The 17,193-nt window shown below is 38.9% G+C and overlaps 3 protein-coding genes across 5 annotated transcripts; 2 read left to right on the top strand and 1 right to left on the bottom strand.

The window, feature by feature from the left end:
• Positions 1-6,931: 6,931 nt before the first annotated feature.
• Positions 6,932-11,651, bottom strand: LOC103422668 (rRNA-processing protein EFG1-like). 3 transcript variants are annotated; one of them, XM_070810336.1, is made up of 9 exons: positions 11,542-11,651; positions 11,150-11,427; positions 10,674-10,803; positions 10,417-10,544; positions 9,995-10,133; positions 9,364-9,478; positions 8,857-8,920; positions 8,425-8,760; positions 6,932-7,279 (listed from the first exon to the last, which is right to left on the bottom strand). In XM_070810336.1, exons 2-9 carry the CDS (start codon positions 11,285-11,287, stop codon positions 7,274-7,276), a joined length of 1,056 nt encoding a protein of 351 aa, XP_070666437.1. In that variant the 5' UTR covers positions 11,288-11,427; positions 11,542-11,651; the 3' UTR covers positions 6,932-7,273. The 3 variants fall into 3 exon arrangements, with proteins under 3 accessions (XP_070666437.1, XP_008358952.3, XP_008358953.3); XM_008360730.4 differs by lacking the exon at positions 11,542-11,651 and having other exon boundaries at positions 11,150-11,484; XM_008360731.4 differs by lacking the exon at positions 11,542-11,651 and having other exon boundaries at positions 8,425-8,754; positions 11,150-11,484.
• Positions 11,652-12,027: 376 nt separating this feature from the next.
• LOC139190527 (uncharacterized) lies at positions 12,028-16,991 on the top strand. The gene is made up of 4 exons (XM_070810872.1): positions 12,028-12,403; positions 15,315-15,395; positions 15,766-16,163; positions 16,244-16,991. Exons 3-4 carry the CDS (start codon positions 15,771-15,773, stop codon positions 16,379-16,381), a joined length of 531 nt encoding a protein of 176 aa, XP_070666973.1. The 5' UTR covers positions 12,028-12,403; positions 15,315-15,395; positions 15,766-15,770; the 3' UTR covers positions 16,382-16,991.
• On the top strand, positions 12,560-14,799 carry LOC108175057 (protein ALP1-like). The gene is made up of 3 exons (XM_070810997.1): positions 12,560-13,768; positions 13,880-14,105; positions 14,192-14,799. Exons 1-3 carry the CDS (start codon positions 13,232-13,234, stop codon positions 14,692-14,694), a joined length of 1,266 nt encoding a protein of 421 aa, XP_070667098.1. The 5' UTR covers positions 12,560-13,231; the 3' UTR covers positions 14,695-14,799.
• Positions 16,992-17,193: the final 202 nt, after the last annotated feature.

Here is a 17,193-nt window from a genome sequence, read left to right as displayed (position 1 = left end):
TGTAACTCGACATTAACAAGTGTAGTGTTAATAGCATCTTCCTTAAATTTATGTTATCTCTCTTTAATTTTATATTCCAAATAATGGATTTATACACACAGATGTTTATATATAGCATTAATAATATTTGACCTTGGCTTTTCCATATATGTCAACAGCTATCAAGAATTTTATGAATTTCATGGTCAAGACAGAGACGCATTTCTCAAAGAATTTGACAACTGGAAGCACTATGAGTACTGGATCTTGTAGTCTAATTTTTGCTTATACTTTTTAGGATAAATTGTCAAAATGGTCCCTAAGATTTGCATAACTCATCACTTTGGTCCCTAAGATTCCAAATTGATAAAAGTGGTCCCTGAGGTTGTCCACCATCCATCATTTTGGTCCTTCCGTTAAAAACTCCGTTAAGTGTCCCGAAGCTCTTGGCCGGAAGTTTGGGCAATTTTCAAAGCTTCGTAACTCAATCGTTTCTTAATCAAATCTGACCCATAATAATCAAAATGAAGATAGAAAAGTATAGAATAAGATTATACCTATTTTGAAGCCCAATGGTTGCCAGAGATTGCCGGAAAATAGCCTCAGAGTTGACTGGTCCGAGTGAAAACTTGAAAACTCGCCAAAAACTAAGTAAACTTTAAACGTTCATAACTTCTTCAATACTCAACGAAATCAAGTGATTCAAAACGAAAATCATACTTCTCGACGAGACAAAGAGAATGATACCTTTTTGACTGCTAACTCTTCGTGGTTTGACCAGAAAACGGCTCGAAAGTGGCTGTATTGGTCTCGAGTTAGCCACTTTCAAGCTATTTTCCAGCCAAACCACAGCGATTTAGCCGTCGAAAAATGTACCTTTCTCTTCGTCTCATCGAGAAGTATGCTTTTCGTTTTTGAATAACTTGATTTCGTTGAGTATTGAAGAAGTTATGAACGTTTAAAGTTTACCCAGTTTCCGGCGAGTTTTCAAGTTTTCACTCGGACCAATCAACTTTGAGGCTATCTTCCGGCCATCTCCAGCAATCATTGGGCTTCGATATAGGTATAATCTTATTCTACACTTTCCTATCTTCATTTGATATATTATGGGTCGAATTTGTTTAAGAAACGATTGAGTTACAAAGTTTTGAAAATTACCCAAACTTCAGGCCAAAAGCTCCAGGACACTTAACAGAGTTTTTAACGGAAGGACCAAAATGATGGATGGTGGACAATCTCAGGGACCACTTTTATCGATTTGGAATCTCAGGAACCAAAGTGATGAGTTATGCAAATCTCAGGGACCATTTTGGCGATTTACCCTACTTTTTATCTTACGTCTTCTTTTACAAGCGACTTTTTGGGTATTCCCTTTGTTTCTGCACAATTCGTGCTCATAATTTGACATTATTCTATCTTTTCTTGCGTACTGGCCAATTTCAATACGAAGAATACTGTGTTTTAATTATATTAGTTTGGTTTAAGGGTGAACGGTAAGGGTTTAGCGCCCTACGAGTAACTAAGACTTAAATTAATTGTCAAAGGTAACTTGGATTGGGCCAATCCGAACCCACCCATGTCAAATCCCAATTTTAAACCCGAAAGGGTGGTTGTTTTTTTTTTTTTTGTCATAACCCGCTCAAACCCAATGCAACGCCAAACCGACTATTTATTAGGTTGAGCTGTGTTGATGCTTTGTCCGCCCATACCTAACGAAACCCAACCCGATAAATCAACCCACTCAATTGTAGCCAGAATCAACTGATGCACAATTACATCCAACAAGTCCAAATGCCAACACCCTACAACAACAACAACAACAAAGCCTTTTCCCACTAAGTGGGGTCGGCTATATGAATCCTAGAACGCCATTACGCTCGGTTTTGTGTCATGTCCTCCGTTAGATCCAAGTACTCGAAGTCTTTTCTTAGAGTCTCTTCCAAAGTTTTCCTAGGTCTTCCTCTACCCCTTCGGCCCTGAACCTCTGTCCCGTAGTCACATCTTCGAACCGGAGCGTCAGTCGGCCTTCTTTGCCCATGTCCAAATCACCGGAACCGATTTTCTCTCATCTTTCCTTCAATTTCGGCTACTCCTACTTTACCTCGGATATCCTCATGCCCAATCTTATCCTTTCTTGTGTGCCCACACATCCCATGAAGCATCCTCATCTCCGCTACACCCATTTTGTGTACGTGTTGATGCTTCACCGTCCAACATTCTGTGCCATACAACATCGTTGGCCTCATTGTCGTCCTATAAAATTTTCCCTTAAGCTTCAGTGGCCTACGACGGTCACATAACACGCCGGATGCACTCTTACACTTCATCCATCCAGCTCGTATTCTATGGTTGAGATCTCCATCTAATTCTCCGTTCTCTTGCAAGATAGATCCTAGGCAGCAAAAACGGTCGCTTTTTGTGATCTTCGCTAGATTGCTCCAGTCATTAGTGTGGATAAGTATATAAATAAATAGAGATAGGAAAGCAAACACAAGATGTACGTGGTTCACCCAGATTGGCTACGTCCACGGAATAGAAGAGTTCTCATTAATTGTGAAGGGTTTACACAAGTACATAGGTTCAAGCTCTCCTTTAGTGAGTACAAGTGAATGATTTAGTACAAATGACATTAGGAAATATTGTGAGAGAATGATCTCGTAATCACGAAACTTCTAAGTATCGGAGTGTGATATCGTCTTGACTTGCCTTATCTGTCTCATAGGTAGATGTGGCATCTTCTCTGGAAGTACTCTTCCTCCATCCAGGGGTGGTATCTTTAACTGGTGGAGATGCACAAGGTAATGTATCAATTTCACTTGAAGCTTACTTGTAGTTTCAGGCTTGGTCAAGCGCGATACAAATCATGTAGTAGGAGTCCCTCAAGTCGCCGAGCTAGGGGATCTGCTGAAAGAGGTGACAGACAAGGTAAGCAATCAGAGCTCCGGCTGATTGTTCACCTTCTCCCCATCTTGCAGCAGCATGAAGGATAAAGAGAAGAAAAATGAGAAGAGATGATATGGGATACTTTTGCTTTTGAAGAAGTAACTTTCCACAGGCTTATTCTTGAACTGAGGTGGAGGGTTTTCTGGTTTCCTCCAGAGCCGACTGAAGAATTTGAGGGTCAAAACAAGTCCATCAAATCTAGAGTACGTTCGACCCTGCTGATATGGGATACTTTTGCTTTTGACAGAGTAATGGATGTATCGGCACGTGTGCTGTTACGCTTGTCTCCACATGCTTCCTTGTATACTTCGCACTTGCCCTATCTGTTCCTCAAGCAGATGCGGTATCTTCCCTGGAAACATAAGATGTTGAAGATGAGTACTCGAGAGCAATGCCAGGTAAGTAATCAGGTAAGGGGTTCCAGGCAGTCAGTTCCTGGTTGGAAGCTTGATTCCAAGTGCTGACTGATTGCTCTCTTTCTCCTTGTCTTGCAGGTAAAAACAAGGCCAAAGGAAAAGACAGGGAAAAAGCATGATATGGGATACTCTTGCTTTTAACCCTGATGATATGAGATATTCTTGCTCTAGTATAGCTTGTTTGCAGAGGTATTATCGGGGGGAAAGAAAGCTGAATATTTCGAAAGGCTTCGTTGGGAGTGCCCTCTCAGATATGAGGAAGGGTTGAGCATTTTTGCAGGTCTGCCTGTCCGTTGGGGATGGAGGTCGACATATATAGGAGTCTCCCTAACAACAAGTAGTAATGCTATTCCTTTAACCTGCTTGGTCATAGCACGGTAGTGGGAGCTGCCAGCTTCACATGTTTTAACTATGTCAGAGCACTTTGAAAAAGTGGTCTGTGGTATCTGGCTCTCGAGAAGTCTTCGACAGAATGCCCATAATTTCCGCAAAGCTGAGTGTGCGTATGACAGGTGCTGACAAGGCTAGAAAAGTAGGTGCCTCTTCGATTTCTGAGATCGGCCCTCGTGGTCTCTGAGCAGCCCAGCTTTTGAGAAAGCGAGCGTCTCTTCGATTGATTCGGAGAACGATGCATCTTCGATTTTTAAGAAAGCAATCATGCTGGGGGTCTGGCTCTCGAGATTCGGGGAGCAGTGTCACTTCGATTTTTGAGAAAGTAATCATGTTGGGAGTCTGGCTCTCGAGATTCGGAGGGCGGTGCCTCTTCGATTTTGGAGCAAGCAATCTTGTTGGGAGTGTTTTCTCGAAAGTGAGTAAAGGTTGGGCATGTTTGCTAGTCTACCTTGCCACGAAGCACAGAGGTTGACACACAGGGATTTTCCAATTATCCAGCAATGGTACTGTTCCTTTACCCTCTCTTCGATTTTTGAGAAAGTAGTCATGTTGGGAGTCTGGCTCTCGAGATTCGGAGGACGGTGCCTCTTCGATTTTGGAGCAAGCAATCTTGTTGGGAGTGTTTTCTCGAAAGTGAGTAAAGGTTGGGCATGTTTGCTAGTCTACCTTGCCACGAAGCACAGAGGTTGACACACAGGGACTTTCCAATTATCCAGCAGTGGTACTGTTCCTTTACCTTTGTGGGTAATAATATGGTAGCTAGACCTTCAAAATTTATGGGTCTAAACTTTGTTAGTGCTGTTTCTTTGCTATTCTTTTACCTTTCTTGGTCAGAGCGATATAGTGGGAGCTGCAAGCTTTACGTGCTCAATTTTGGCAGAGAACTTTGGCAAAGTTATCTGTGGTACCCATGAGCTATTGTTGCGTGTGGGAAGTGGGTGATTGAACAGTAAGATTCATGTGTTTTCTACTTCCTCAGAAGTCTTCGACAGAATGCCCATAATTTCCGCAAAGCTGAGTGTGCGTGTGACAGGTGCTGACAAGGCTGGAAAAGTAGGTGCCTCTTTGATTTCTGAGATCGGCCCTCGTGGTCTCTGAGGAGCCCAGCTTTTGAGAAAGCGAGCGCCTCTTCGATTTCTGGGATCGGCCTTCGTGGTCTTTGAGCAGCCTAACTTTTGAGAAAGCAAACGCCTCTTCGATTTCTGAGATCAACCCTCGTGGTCTCTAAGCAGCCCAGCTTTTGAGAAAGCAAATGCCTCTTCGATTTCTGAGCAGGCGCCTCTTCGGTTTCTGAAGCTCCGTCGAGTGCAGATTTTTATAGGAGCTGGCATTAAGTTCCAAAGCACACTTGAATCTCCACCAGTAGAAGCTCCATTCTTGCACTTCTAAGATCTTGATTTGTCCAACCTCTTCTCTCTTCAACACCTTTGAAAATGTCTGGCCCCTCCGACCGTCGTTTTGACTTGAACCTTGTTGAAGAGGCAGCCCCGCCTTCTCCAGACAACATATGGCGCCCATCCTTCGTCTCCCCTACTGGTCCTCTTACCGTTGGGGATTCCGTGATGAAGAATGATATGACTGCTGCGGTGGTGGCCAGGAACCTTCTCACTCCCAAAGATAACAGACTACTTTCCAAACGGTCTGATGAGTTAGCTGTTAAGGATTCGCTGGCTCTCAGTGTTCAGTGTGCAGGTTCTGTGTCTAATATGGCCCAACGCCTATTTGCTCGAACCCGCCAAGTTGAATCATTGGCGGCTGAGGTGATGAGTCTCAAACAGGAGATTAGAGGGCTCAAGCATGAGAATAAACAGTTGCACCGGCTCGCACATGACTATGCTACAAACATGAAGAGGAAGCTTGACCAGATGAAGGAAACTGATGGTCAGGTTTTACTTGATCATCAGAGATTTGTGGGTTTGTTCCAAAGGCATTTATTGCCTTCGTCTTCTGGGGCTGTACCGCGTAATGAAGCTCCAAATGATCAACCTCTGATGCCTCCTCCTTCTAGGGTTCTGTCCAGTACTGAGGCTCCGAATGATCCCCCTCCGGTGTCTTCTCTTTCTGGGGCTCTACCGACTGCTGAGACTTCTCCTAAGCAACCCTTGTGAAGGCTCCCTCTTGTTTGTTTATTTTGACTCATGTATATGTACATATTTGTAGCTTGTCGGGGATATCAATAAATAAGTTTTCCTTCATTTCAACGTATTATGTTAAATACACCAAAACCTTCTTCGCTAAGTTCTTTGAATTTTCTTTTGTTGAAGCTTGTATGTTGAAGCTTTCTGAGTGAAGCATGTAGGTTGGGGTAGTGTTCCCTTAATTTCCCGAGTGAGGAAAACTTCTCGGTTGGAGACTTGGAAAATCCAAGTCACTGAGTGGGATCGGCTATATGAATCTTAGAACGCCATTGTGCTCGGTCCTGTGTCATGTCCTTCGTTAGATCCAAGTACTCTAAGTCTTTTCTTATAGTCTCTTCCAAAGTTTTCCTAGGTCTTCCTCTACCCCTTCGGCCTTGAACCTCTGTCCCATAGTCGCATCTTCTAATCGGAGCGTCAGTAGGCCTTCGTTGCACATGTCCAAACCACCGTAACCGATTTTCTCTCATCTTGCCTTCAATTTCGGCTACTCCTACTTTACCCCGGATATCCTCATTCTTAATCTTATCCTTTCTCGTGTGCCCACACATCCAACGAAGCATCCTCATCTCCGCTACACCCATTTTGTGTATGTGTTGATGCTTCACCGCCCAACATTCTGTGCCATACAGCATCGCTGGCCTTATTGCCGTCCTATAAAATTTTCCCTTGAGCTTCAGTGGCATACGGCGGTCACACAACACGCCGGATGCACTTTTCCACTTCATCCATCCAGCTTGTATTCTATGGTTGAGATCTCCATCTAATTCTCCGTTCTTTTGCAAGATAGATCCTAGGTAACGAAAACGGTCGCTCTTTGGTATTTCTTGATCTCCGATCCTCACCCCTAACTCGTTTTGGCCTCCATTTGCACTGAACTTGCACTCCATATATTCTGTCTTTGATCGGCTTAGGCGAAGACCTTTAGATTCCAACACTTCTCTCCAAAGGTTAAGCTTTGCATTTACCCCTTCCTGAGTTTCATCTATCAACACTATATCGTCTGCGAAAAGCATACACCAAGGAATATCATCTTGAATATGTCCTGTTAACTCATCAACACCCTCCATAAAATTATTTATGCTTCATATCTTCCGTAAGCAAATCCAGTACAAAGTATATCCATCCAAGGATTTTGTGACTCTTACCAGATCAGAAGTTTGTACAGTTGCAACAGAAACAAATTCTCAAGATAAACCGAGCCCAACTCGGAGTGAGTAGGCATGGAGTTAAGACTGATCTTTACATTGAGCAGTAAGCACCGGCTTCCAACCAAAGACCGATACAAAAAGACAAAGAAAATACACACTTCATTGTCAAGACTGAGCTGTAAGAATTTCACATAACAACTCAAAGCGATCAAATCCTTAAAAGCAAAGGTCCACATCGGCACCAAGCAACTTCCCCTCATCCCTGAAAATATACAAGTAGTTGGTTATGAAAAAGATGTTAACCAACTACAATACTTGGTAAATAAATGGCATCAACTGTACAAAGAATACTAGTATGAACCAGACTTTTGAACACTATGAAGAGCAAGTACGAAGTCAGCTCTGAAATAAATAGAAGCAAGCATAGCACTATATTGAACACATCCCATAGCAGCCTTGTAGGACACAAGGATTCTACTCAATGAAGAAATCCACTTGGCATAGTATGGGTATTTAAATTTTGCTTTTGAAGAATGGTTATTTAATGATAAATAATGAATAAACAAACAAAGATGGTCCATCATTGAATTGTACTTCAGATTTCCAGCTTGAATAATTAGCTAAAATCAATCGGGCAGAGATATAAATCCAACTTCTTCGAGTTAGCCAAAAAAATGCCTAGCCACTGTCATTACGCCTATCAAAGCGCAGACGTGCATCAATTGACTCAATTGACTCAATTCACACCCTTTGGGGCTTAGTCTTGTCTGTGCACCCACTTTCAGCCTAAATCAACTCTTTATGAGTTGTAAAGCTCATAAATTAATCATGAAAATAGGAAAATGCTTTGTCACCCTTCACAACACATATATACCAATATGGCATATAAACTTCATAAATCACAAGAAAAATGAATGTGGCTAATTACCAATACGGTATATGAACTTCATAAATCACAGGAACAAGGATGTGGCCAATTACCATCCTACCCGCCAATTTTGACATATTGTATTCAAGAACAATCAATCTCAAGGTAATTGTGCAATGATGGTCATATTTAGCATGCCATGGGTAGAAAGTTCCATATATGCGTGATTGACCCAAGAGGACCAATACCTATACCCCAGTGTGGGATAAAGTGCAGGTACAAGAGCTCAGTAGTTGAGGTATAAAAAGGAGTGATATTCTTATATAAGAAACGAAAACAGATACTAAAACCAAGTAGCCTTAGGTTCAACCAAGACCATCTAGATAAGTCGCAAATTTCCATATTTTTTTCATCATCTTAGGAGATTGCCATAGACTTTTAAAAGCATTGTACCAAATTTTCAACCGAAAATAAACTACAAACCTCATGAACAGAAATGCAAAAATATAAACTATCCAACATTAACAAGTAATGTGAACCTGCTGCTTTTTCTTCTTTGGCCTCCTTTTTCTACGGGGCTTATGAGCATCAGAGTTGGAGCTCAAATTGCTACTTTGACCAGCAGTTGAATTAGAGGATCCCCTATCTTTGAAGGAAGTTTCACTTCTGCTACTTGATGTATTGCTATTTGATGTATTGAAGGAAGTTCCACTTCTGCTATTTGATGTATTGCTTGATGTGGTCATTTCAGCAGGCTTTTTTGAGGAATTTTTGCTCGATGAAGGACCAAACCTTGACTGAGCACAAACTGAACTTGAGTGAGAATTGCTGGATGGCCGGGGTGGAGGCATCAAAGCTCTAGCAGAAATCTGTCGCTATTTAAGAAAGTTCAGGTGAGGAGGCAGAAATATAGACACTCAATAAGTACATATAGTTAATTACAGCAGTGCAATAGTGAGAAGATGGGAAACCTGATTTCTCTCATCACTGGACATGCCAGAAGTTGCTTTTCCAGAAGCACTGGAAGCCTGTTCCCTGCAAAACAGATGACAAATTTAGATGCAACTTCCATCAAAGCAGACCATATTTCTAATCAACAGGTAAAACACATAAAAATGAAGGAACAGATTATATACTAAATCAAATTACAAGCAGTGGGCTCATGTTTCAAAAAAGTGATAATGATCGAAGTCCGCAACAGTCACCTAATTCAAAAATAAGCTTTCTATTCCACTGAGTACTTACACTTCTTTTTTTTTTTTTTTTTTTGATAAATGAGAACTCACACTGTTTTGTTTTGATAAATGAGAACTTACATATTAACGCAGTCCATTCAAACAAAAACAAACATATAACCCTACCTTAAAACAAAAAGGTTCTCAAGAATAAATAATAGTATCTCACTCATAATTTTAATTATTTGTGCAAGAAACAATTTTATTACTAAAAACTACAAACAGAATAAGATGGAAAAATACTTTGCACTCTTATCTGTCCATTCATCGTCAGCATCTGCTTCATCACTAGAACTCCCATTTAGGAAGAAATCATCTTCGCTCATATCCAGAAGCCCGTCATCCTCACTCCCTGTTTCTGTAGGAATTCCAAGAACAAAAAGCATTATTGTCAGTGTAACAAAATAGTTCAATAATTTGCAACCCCTCAGATTATGTTCATAATTGACAATTAAAAGAAGAAAAGAGATGTAAAACAAGCATCCCACAGAGAAAACATAAAACATCTTCTGGATTTTTGAAAGAATATAATAGCATGGCAGAACTGTGGAAAGCATAAGTTGGTAGATGTTTGTGTTTGATATGTTATCTTCCAGCCATTCTTACTTCTACTATTAACTTCATTGAAAGACTAGATGTTTTGCTAGGTATTTTCATCCTATATTTTCTTTCAAGTGGTATTTACCCTTAATAAATATTCAGATAAGGCTGCACCAAGTTAGGAATTCACCCTCAAACAACTTCAGAATACTAAAAAATATATTGATGCATTACATCAGGTAGTTATTGCTTATATAGAGGTTGTTTGACCTGATCTTATGAAGAATAACTCTACGAGAAAATTTCTGATGGAAGTAAGGCATAAAAGAAATACCTTCCAGATCCTTTCCGCTAGCTGCTGCAGCAACTATATTGGCCTTAATCTGCTTACGCAACTTATTTCTCTTATCAATCACATCTGATTCTTCACCTCCAGTAAACAACGAGACATATTTTTCGGTCTTGGGAAAGAACTGATGGTCAACAAATATCAGCCTTTTAGTTTGACATTATTTGAAACAACTACAGTGTTATTTCAAAAAACAATTCAAAAGTCTGTAACAAGCAAAGTAAAAAAAAAATGGCTCTTCTCCAGTAAGGCACAAGGTCAAGTAGAAGTTCACATTTCAAGTCAATATAAGCTTAAGATATTCTCATGAAAGAAGAAAAAATACCAAACTTCCAATTATAACTATCATATCAATGCACCGACATCAACTTAAAAGCAGATAAACCAAGGGCCACTATATAGCTTACCCTAACATATTCAAGATCTTCTTTCAATTTGGAAAGTTGCAACAAAATCTCTGCATCTTGTGCCTGACCAGAAAAAGCACGTTGAAGTTTCTCCAGACGTCTTAATCTTCTCTCTATCTTTCTTCTCTCTGAAAAAGGTGCACGTTATTTTCACAACTCAAAGCAAAACATACACCACCAATGCAATTAAGCCGTACATCATGCAAGAATTCACCTACAAAATAACTAGAATAACAAATGGAATCGGTTCATTATACCAAAAAACTTTATCTTCCTGTCACGCATAAATATTTTGCGTTCCACAGCAAGACGGGAATGAATCTCCTGCTGTTTCTTGAACCCTTCCAACTTCTTTTCCTGAGCCTCCCTAACTTCAGCTGGTAAATTCTTAGGAAAACAATCATCGTGTTAGGCATTTCACGATGATTATCACTTCATCAATAGATAAAACCACAAAGTTGCCTACTACAAATTTCTAATCTTACGAAATGAATACTAATTCAAGCGGTATTAGGTCAGACTTTTTCCAATTCCTTCAAATTCCTCAGAAATTCCAGTGTACTGTACACACTTTTGTCCATATACACACACAGCAGGGCTAGCGAAGAACTAGGTGATTGAAAACCCCCAAACCACACAAACCCTAACCCCAAAATCGACCACAACCGAAGCAAGGTCGAAATGGAATAACAGATAAAGAGCTGGAGATTGGGAAGAAAGAGTGAGGGAGTACCTTACGGAGCATGCGCTCGATGGAGCGTATCTGGTTTTTGAGGGTGACGGACTTGGGCTTCTTCTCCGGGCCCAAGACCGACTTGGACCGACGTCCGGCGGGGTTCACCCGCCGCTTGCTGTAGCCACCGTGAGCCATGGCGTTACCTCTCCAAATAATCGCCGAGGGCACGGACAGATGACAGCGAGCGCTTTCTAAGAGCAATTTGTTTTGTTGAGTTTTCTCTTTTTTACTTTCTTTATAAAAATAAAAAAAAGTTGAGCCGAAATAAAATTTTCCTCGCGTTTGACCTAAATTCCATTTCGGTCTTAATCCGCCGTCTCATGCGGAGCTAAACATAGCACTCAGTAACTATGCTTAAACTTTCTTGATATTTTATTGTTTTTAAGTACACACTTTATATAAAACTGCAATACTTATGTGTTTAATATCATCAATATTTTGACGGTTAGATGTTCGTTGTATTAAATATATATAAATATTGTAATTAGTTCCGTTCATTTAGAATTTGGCTACAATGCTAAGATATTTGCTAAACTTGTCACTTAGTACTATGATTTAGTAGCATTTTTCTTTACTTGTGAGTGGGATGTCTTATGTTCGAATCTTATAAATGGCGAATTCACAACCAATTTATATAAAAGAAATACATTTATTAAAATTAATGAAACCACTCATTAATATTTATAATTCTTTAAAAGCTCGTTTGGTTGTGCATTTGAAATAATCAAAGGCGCTTCCTAATGAGTGAAAGCGCTTTAGTTTTAAAAAATGGTCATTTGGCAAATATTTTAAAAGTGCTTTAGAAGCAGTAATAAGCATTTTCTAAAAAGCACGTCCTTCCTAAAAGTGCTAAGCACAGAAAATAACACTCCGTTTGGATGCGGTAAAATAAAACAGAATTTGACTTAAACTAGGGAATTTAGGATGGGAAAGCAGTTTTCCCTCGTTTGGGAACCTTGCAGCGCGAGAAACGGCAAATTCTACGGGAAAAAAAAGTGGAAATTGGGGATGAAGAATTCCGAGTTTAATTTCCGCCTAAAGAGGTGTAATTTCACAATTCCAACAACGATGAGAATCCCGAATTCATCTGCGGGGAGATTTTGTGCGCGCCAAACTTCAGGATTAGGGCGCCAAACTCGGATATCTACCGCCAAATTTCACAACAAAAAGGCTGCACAATCTTCACTCTGTTAACTCTCCAATCTTTGAAGGGATTTTCGATCGTGCAATCATCTTCTTCCTTTGTTCTAGGTCAGCGTCTCTACTCTCTTCCATCTTGAATTATTTTTAGCTTTTTGGGTACGATCTTCCTGTAAGCATCATGATTTCTGGTTTCATTCCATCCTTATCTGGGTGCGATCTTATTTTTGGGTGGGATCTTATTACTGGGTGGGATCTTATTTTTGGGCTGTGATCTTATTTTTGGGTGGGATCTTATTACTGTAAGCATCATGTATTTTTGGGTGCTATCTTATCTGGGAAGGGTGAATTGTCTGATTGAATTGCCATTTGGGTGTGATCTTATTATGTTTTATTTTCTCCGATTGAATTGTCTATTTGCTCTGTAACCTTATCTGGGAAGGGTGGAATGATTTGCTCTGTTTCATATTCAACGATCTGTTGTAGAAGATCTTCTTTCTTATGTCACTTTTACATCCTCCTTGGGGAGATGACCATACGCATAGATGCTAGTATGATTAAAGCCGTCACTTTTACATCCTCCTTGTGATCTTATTATGTTTTAGTTCCTTGTTATAGATATTGTGCTTTTTAAGGTTAACTGTCAAAAAACTAAAATATAGATGCTAGTATGATTAAAGCCGTGACTTTCATTGCTGCATTTAGCAATATAAATAAGTGTTGGATTGGTATAGTCCTACTGGGATTCAGAGATCCCATCTATATCAAATATATGAGTTTACGATGATCACATTAACAATAGCCAAGATTGATCAGATGTTGTGCCCTTGGTGTTAGTTCATTGGTCTTTTGGTTGCATCACCTCATTCTTGCCTAAAAAACCTTGTGTGTTTACATTCATATATCACAATATATCTTTGTTCATACATTCAAACAGGTATGGAAAATACTCATATTGTAGACATGCTAATGAGGTTAAAGCGAAAGCGTGCTATAAATGAAGAGGAAAATAGGAAAAAAAGGAAAATTATTGTCAGCACAATTATATATGTTATTGTCATGGTCATGCATTGGTATAGTACGAGTGTTCTTCTCAAAGAACCTTCAAATGATTGGGATCAAGAAAGGCAATCTTTCCTCGGCCGATTGTTCGATGGAAAGGATTCAACGTGCATTGAACAATTACGAGTTAGCAAGAGTGCATTTAAGCAGTTATGTGAAATTTTACAAGGGATTGGTGGATTAGTTCGCACGAGAAATGTGTCCATTGAAGAATCTGTTGCAATTTTTTTTAATATACTTGCCCACAACTTGAAGTTTAGAGTCATCGGTTTTCATTATTATCGTTCCAAGGAAACAATTAGTCGGCAATTTCACAATGTGTTGCATGCAATGATGAAAATAAGTCAAGAATATGTGAAATATCAGCCATGTGTTATTGGCAATTCTGAAAGAGAGAAGTGGCGGTGGTTTGAGGTAATCAATCAACAACTATACCAAATAAATATGTCTTCGTTTGATATCTTCATTAGCTTTTTAGACTTATCTTTTCTTTTCTTTTTTCATTTGTATGACATTTTTATTTAGAATTGTCTTGGAGCACTTGATGGAACTCTCATACCAGTAACAATAACGGCTGAGGAAAGACCAAGATATCGAGATAGAAAGGGTGATATATCCACTAATATGTTAGGAGTTTGTGGTCCAGATTTAAGATTTTTTTATGTGTTACCTGGATGGGAAGGCTCTGCATCTGATGCTCGTGTTTTGCGTGATGCTTTACATAGAAGTAACCGGTTTCATGTTCCAAATGGTAATGTATGATACTAATTAGCTCTATATTAGAAAGAAAAAACTTAAAAATATATCTAAATTTGTTCTCTAAATTTTTTATTGTAGATAAATATTATCTTGTGGACGCTGGCTATACTAATGGACCGGGGTTTTTAGCACCTTACCGTGGAACTAGATATCACTTGAAAGAATGGGTTGGAAACCGTCGACCTGAAAACTACAAAGAACTATATAATTTGCGTCATTCAAGGGCAAGGAATGTTATTGAGAGGGCATTTGGATTGTTAAAAAAGAGATGGAGCATATTACGCACACCATCCTTTTTCGACATTAAAACACAAGTTAGGATTATAAATGCATGTTGTGTCTTACATAATTTTATTAGAACTGAGCAAGCTACTGATCCAGTTTTAGAAGCTCAAGATTTACAATTTTTAGCATCTGTCGACTCAGAGTTGTTAAATCGTTCAACAAGAGAGGAAAATGAAAATAACTCTGATGGGATTACATCTGTTCAAGCTACAGTCGAATGGACAGCGTTTCGTGATACATTGGCATTGCAGATGTTCCACGATTATCAAGCTCAGACAGCTGCCAATAATTCCTAATGGAAAATTAGTTGCTTTTAGTTTGTATTGTCATTTAGGTGCTTAGGTGGATCTGGCTTTACCTTATTTAATATTCTATATAATGTCTGTGGTATGTTTAGAAGATGCATCAGTGAATGTAACTGTTTCAGTGCACATGATTTTAAGCTGCAACGTTGTTCTATTTCACTTCGTGTTTCTGAGAATGCTTCAGTGTATATGTGTCTGTGTACCTAAGGTTTCTCGTAATATGAATGGTATGTGTGGGCATTTGTGTTTTTTTTTCAACAATTCCTGTCCATGAGATTTGAACAGTTAGGACGCCATTGGCATATGGTATTTGTTTGTGTGGGTAATTTAACTAGGAGTTGGGACTTATGGAACCTCAGTATCTTTAATGGACTGAAAACAGGGTAGAGAAAAGGATAGGAGAAGAAAAACAATAACAGTGAATTCCCCTTTAGACATGGCTAGGTTATAGGTGTTTTCTCTGATAATATTGTATGTCACACGTCAACTTTCACTATGTTAGCCTTTGTCTGAACATATTTAGATATAGTTACTTTGCTTGCATTAATATCAGCTTGGTAAATTGAATCTTTTGTTTTTTCGTTCTGAATTTGTTATCCTATTTATTTCAGGTGCAAGATTTACATTCAATAGCCCCTAATTACTTCTTGGAAGTAAGTGGTGGAGTGATACAACCTCTCTTGTACCAACAGGTTGGTTGATTTTGCCGTTTGTACTTTGCAAACCCGCCTATTGACATAAGGTTTCCTCCATTATGTTCGATATAATTATGTTCGATATACTATGGGTTAGTTCCATATAATTATGAATACTATGGCTTAGTTCCATATAATTATGATCAATATGTGATTCTCTCATTTTAGTGCTCTATTTGGGAACTTCAGCTGAGATCACATATTGAAATTGCAACTGATAAGACTTTGTGCTTATAGACCTATATTATGCAGAGCAAACTGAAATTGCAACTGATAAGACTTTGTGCTTATAGACCTATATTAGTCGGCAATTTCACAATGTGTCTATGAGTGACTTAACATCTCAATAATATATTTTTAATGTTAGGAGCAATGGAAGGATCTGATAGAAAACCAATATGCAAACAAAAACCAAGGAGAAAGAAAGAGAACCAAGAAATTGAAAATGAAGGAGAGGACAATAATTATTTTAGATGGAATGTAGATATGAAACGTGCTTTGGCTGACATTCTTCGCGAAGAACGAAGATTGGGAAACAAAGGAGATGGTGGTTGGAAGACTGCTGCTTATAATTCTGCTGCAGCCATATTATCTGCTCAATTTGATATTCATATAACTGCTGATAACATTCGAAATCGTGTGAAGTCTTGGAAAAAGTTTTATGCAATAGTGAGTGATATACTAAGTCAAAGTGGATTTAATTGGGATGCAACCAAAAAGATGATTAGTGTAGATGAAGACCCTGCCTGGCAAGAGTATGTGAAGGTAACAAATTCATTATTTTTCTTTTGTGTGTGAAATTCTTTTAATTGTTGCTTTTTGATCTTTTATGTTTTCATTGGTAGTCACATGCTGGTGCTAAAAGCTTTCGTTGGAAGGTCATTCCAAATTGGGATGATATAGTGGATTTATGTGGCAAAGATAGAGCGACGGGTGAGGGTAACAGGTGTAGAAGCCGTGGAGATTATGACTCCTCCACATAATGAACCTGATCATGTAGATTTGGTTGGTGATGCACAAGGTTTAGAAGATATTGAAATTATTAATGAGATTTCACCTAGTTCAGCTAATGGTCAAAAGACTCAAAGCAAGAGAAAGGCAGCAAGTTTTGTTGATGTGCCTCATACAAAAAGAAAATCAACCACCCCTAAAGATGTGATTGCAGATTCACTTGCCAAGATGGCTTCATCATTTCAAGACTATATTTCTGCAGACACAAAGAAACTTGATCCAACAGAGGTATATGATGAAGTAAATGCAATACCAGATCTCAGCGAAGAAGAACAAATCAAAGCATGTGCTTGGTTGATCGAAAATGACAAGCAATTTCTCGTGTTGAAGACTCTCCCAATTGAGAAGAAAAAGAATATGGTATTATTGTTTACTTCACGAGGCGCATAAGATTGTTTTCATTATGTTTCTCATTTTAGTGTTTTTCAGTAAGACATTAGTTAGAATAAAAGTCTTGCATGTCACAAATGTTGGTTGATATTTGCAAGTGTGCTTTACAGGGATTTTCCTACTTCAATCAACTCTTATCATATTATTGCAAACATTTTTTTCCAATGAAATATTATTGCAAACCTTTGATAAGTTCTTAATTGCTGGAAAATTTAGACAATTTTCCCTTTAGTGCGGGTTTGGCAGCCCCAATCTTGGGGGTTTGATGACCTTTATCATTGATGACTTTGTTAGCAGTTTAACATTTTTCTTTTTTCAAATTTGTATTCTTCTATGGAATACATATTCTAGGGAATATCCAAACAATGAAAATTGTAATTCCCTTCATTTTACA

This window comes from Malus domestica, chromosome 13 (assembly GCF_042453785.1).
Source record: "Malus domestica chromosome 13, GDT2T_hap1".
In the NCBI taxonomy this organism is placed as follows: domain Eukaryota; kingdom Viridiplantae; phylum Streptophyta; class Magnoliopsida; order Rosales; family Rosaceae; genus Malus; species Malus domestica.
This window is presented reverse-complemented; position numbering and strand designations above follow the sequence as displayed.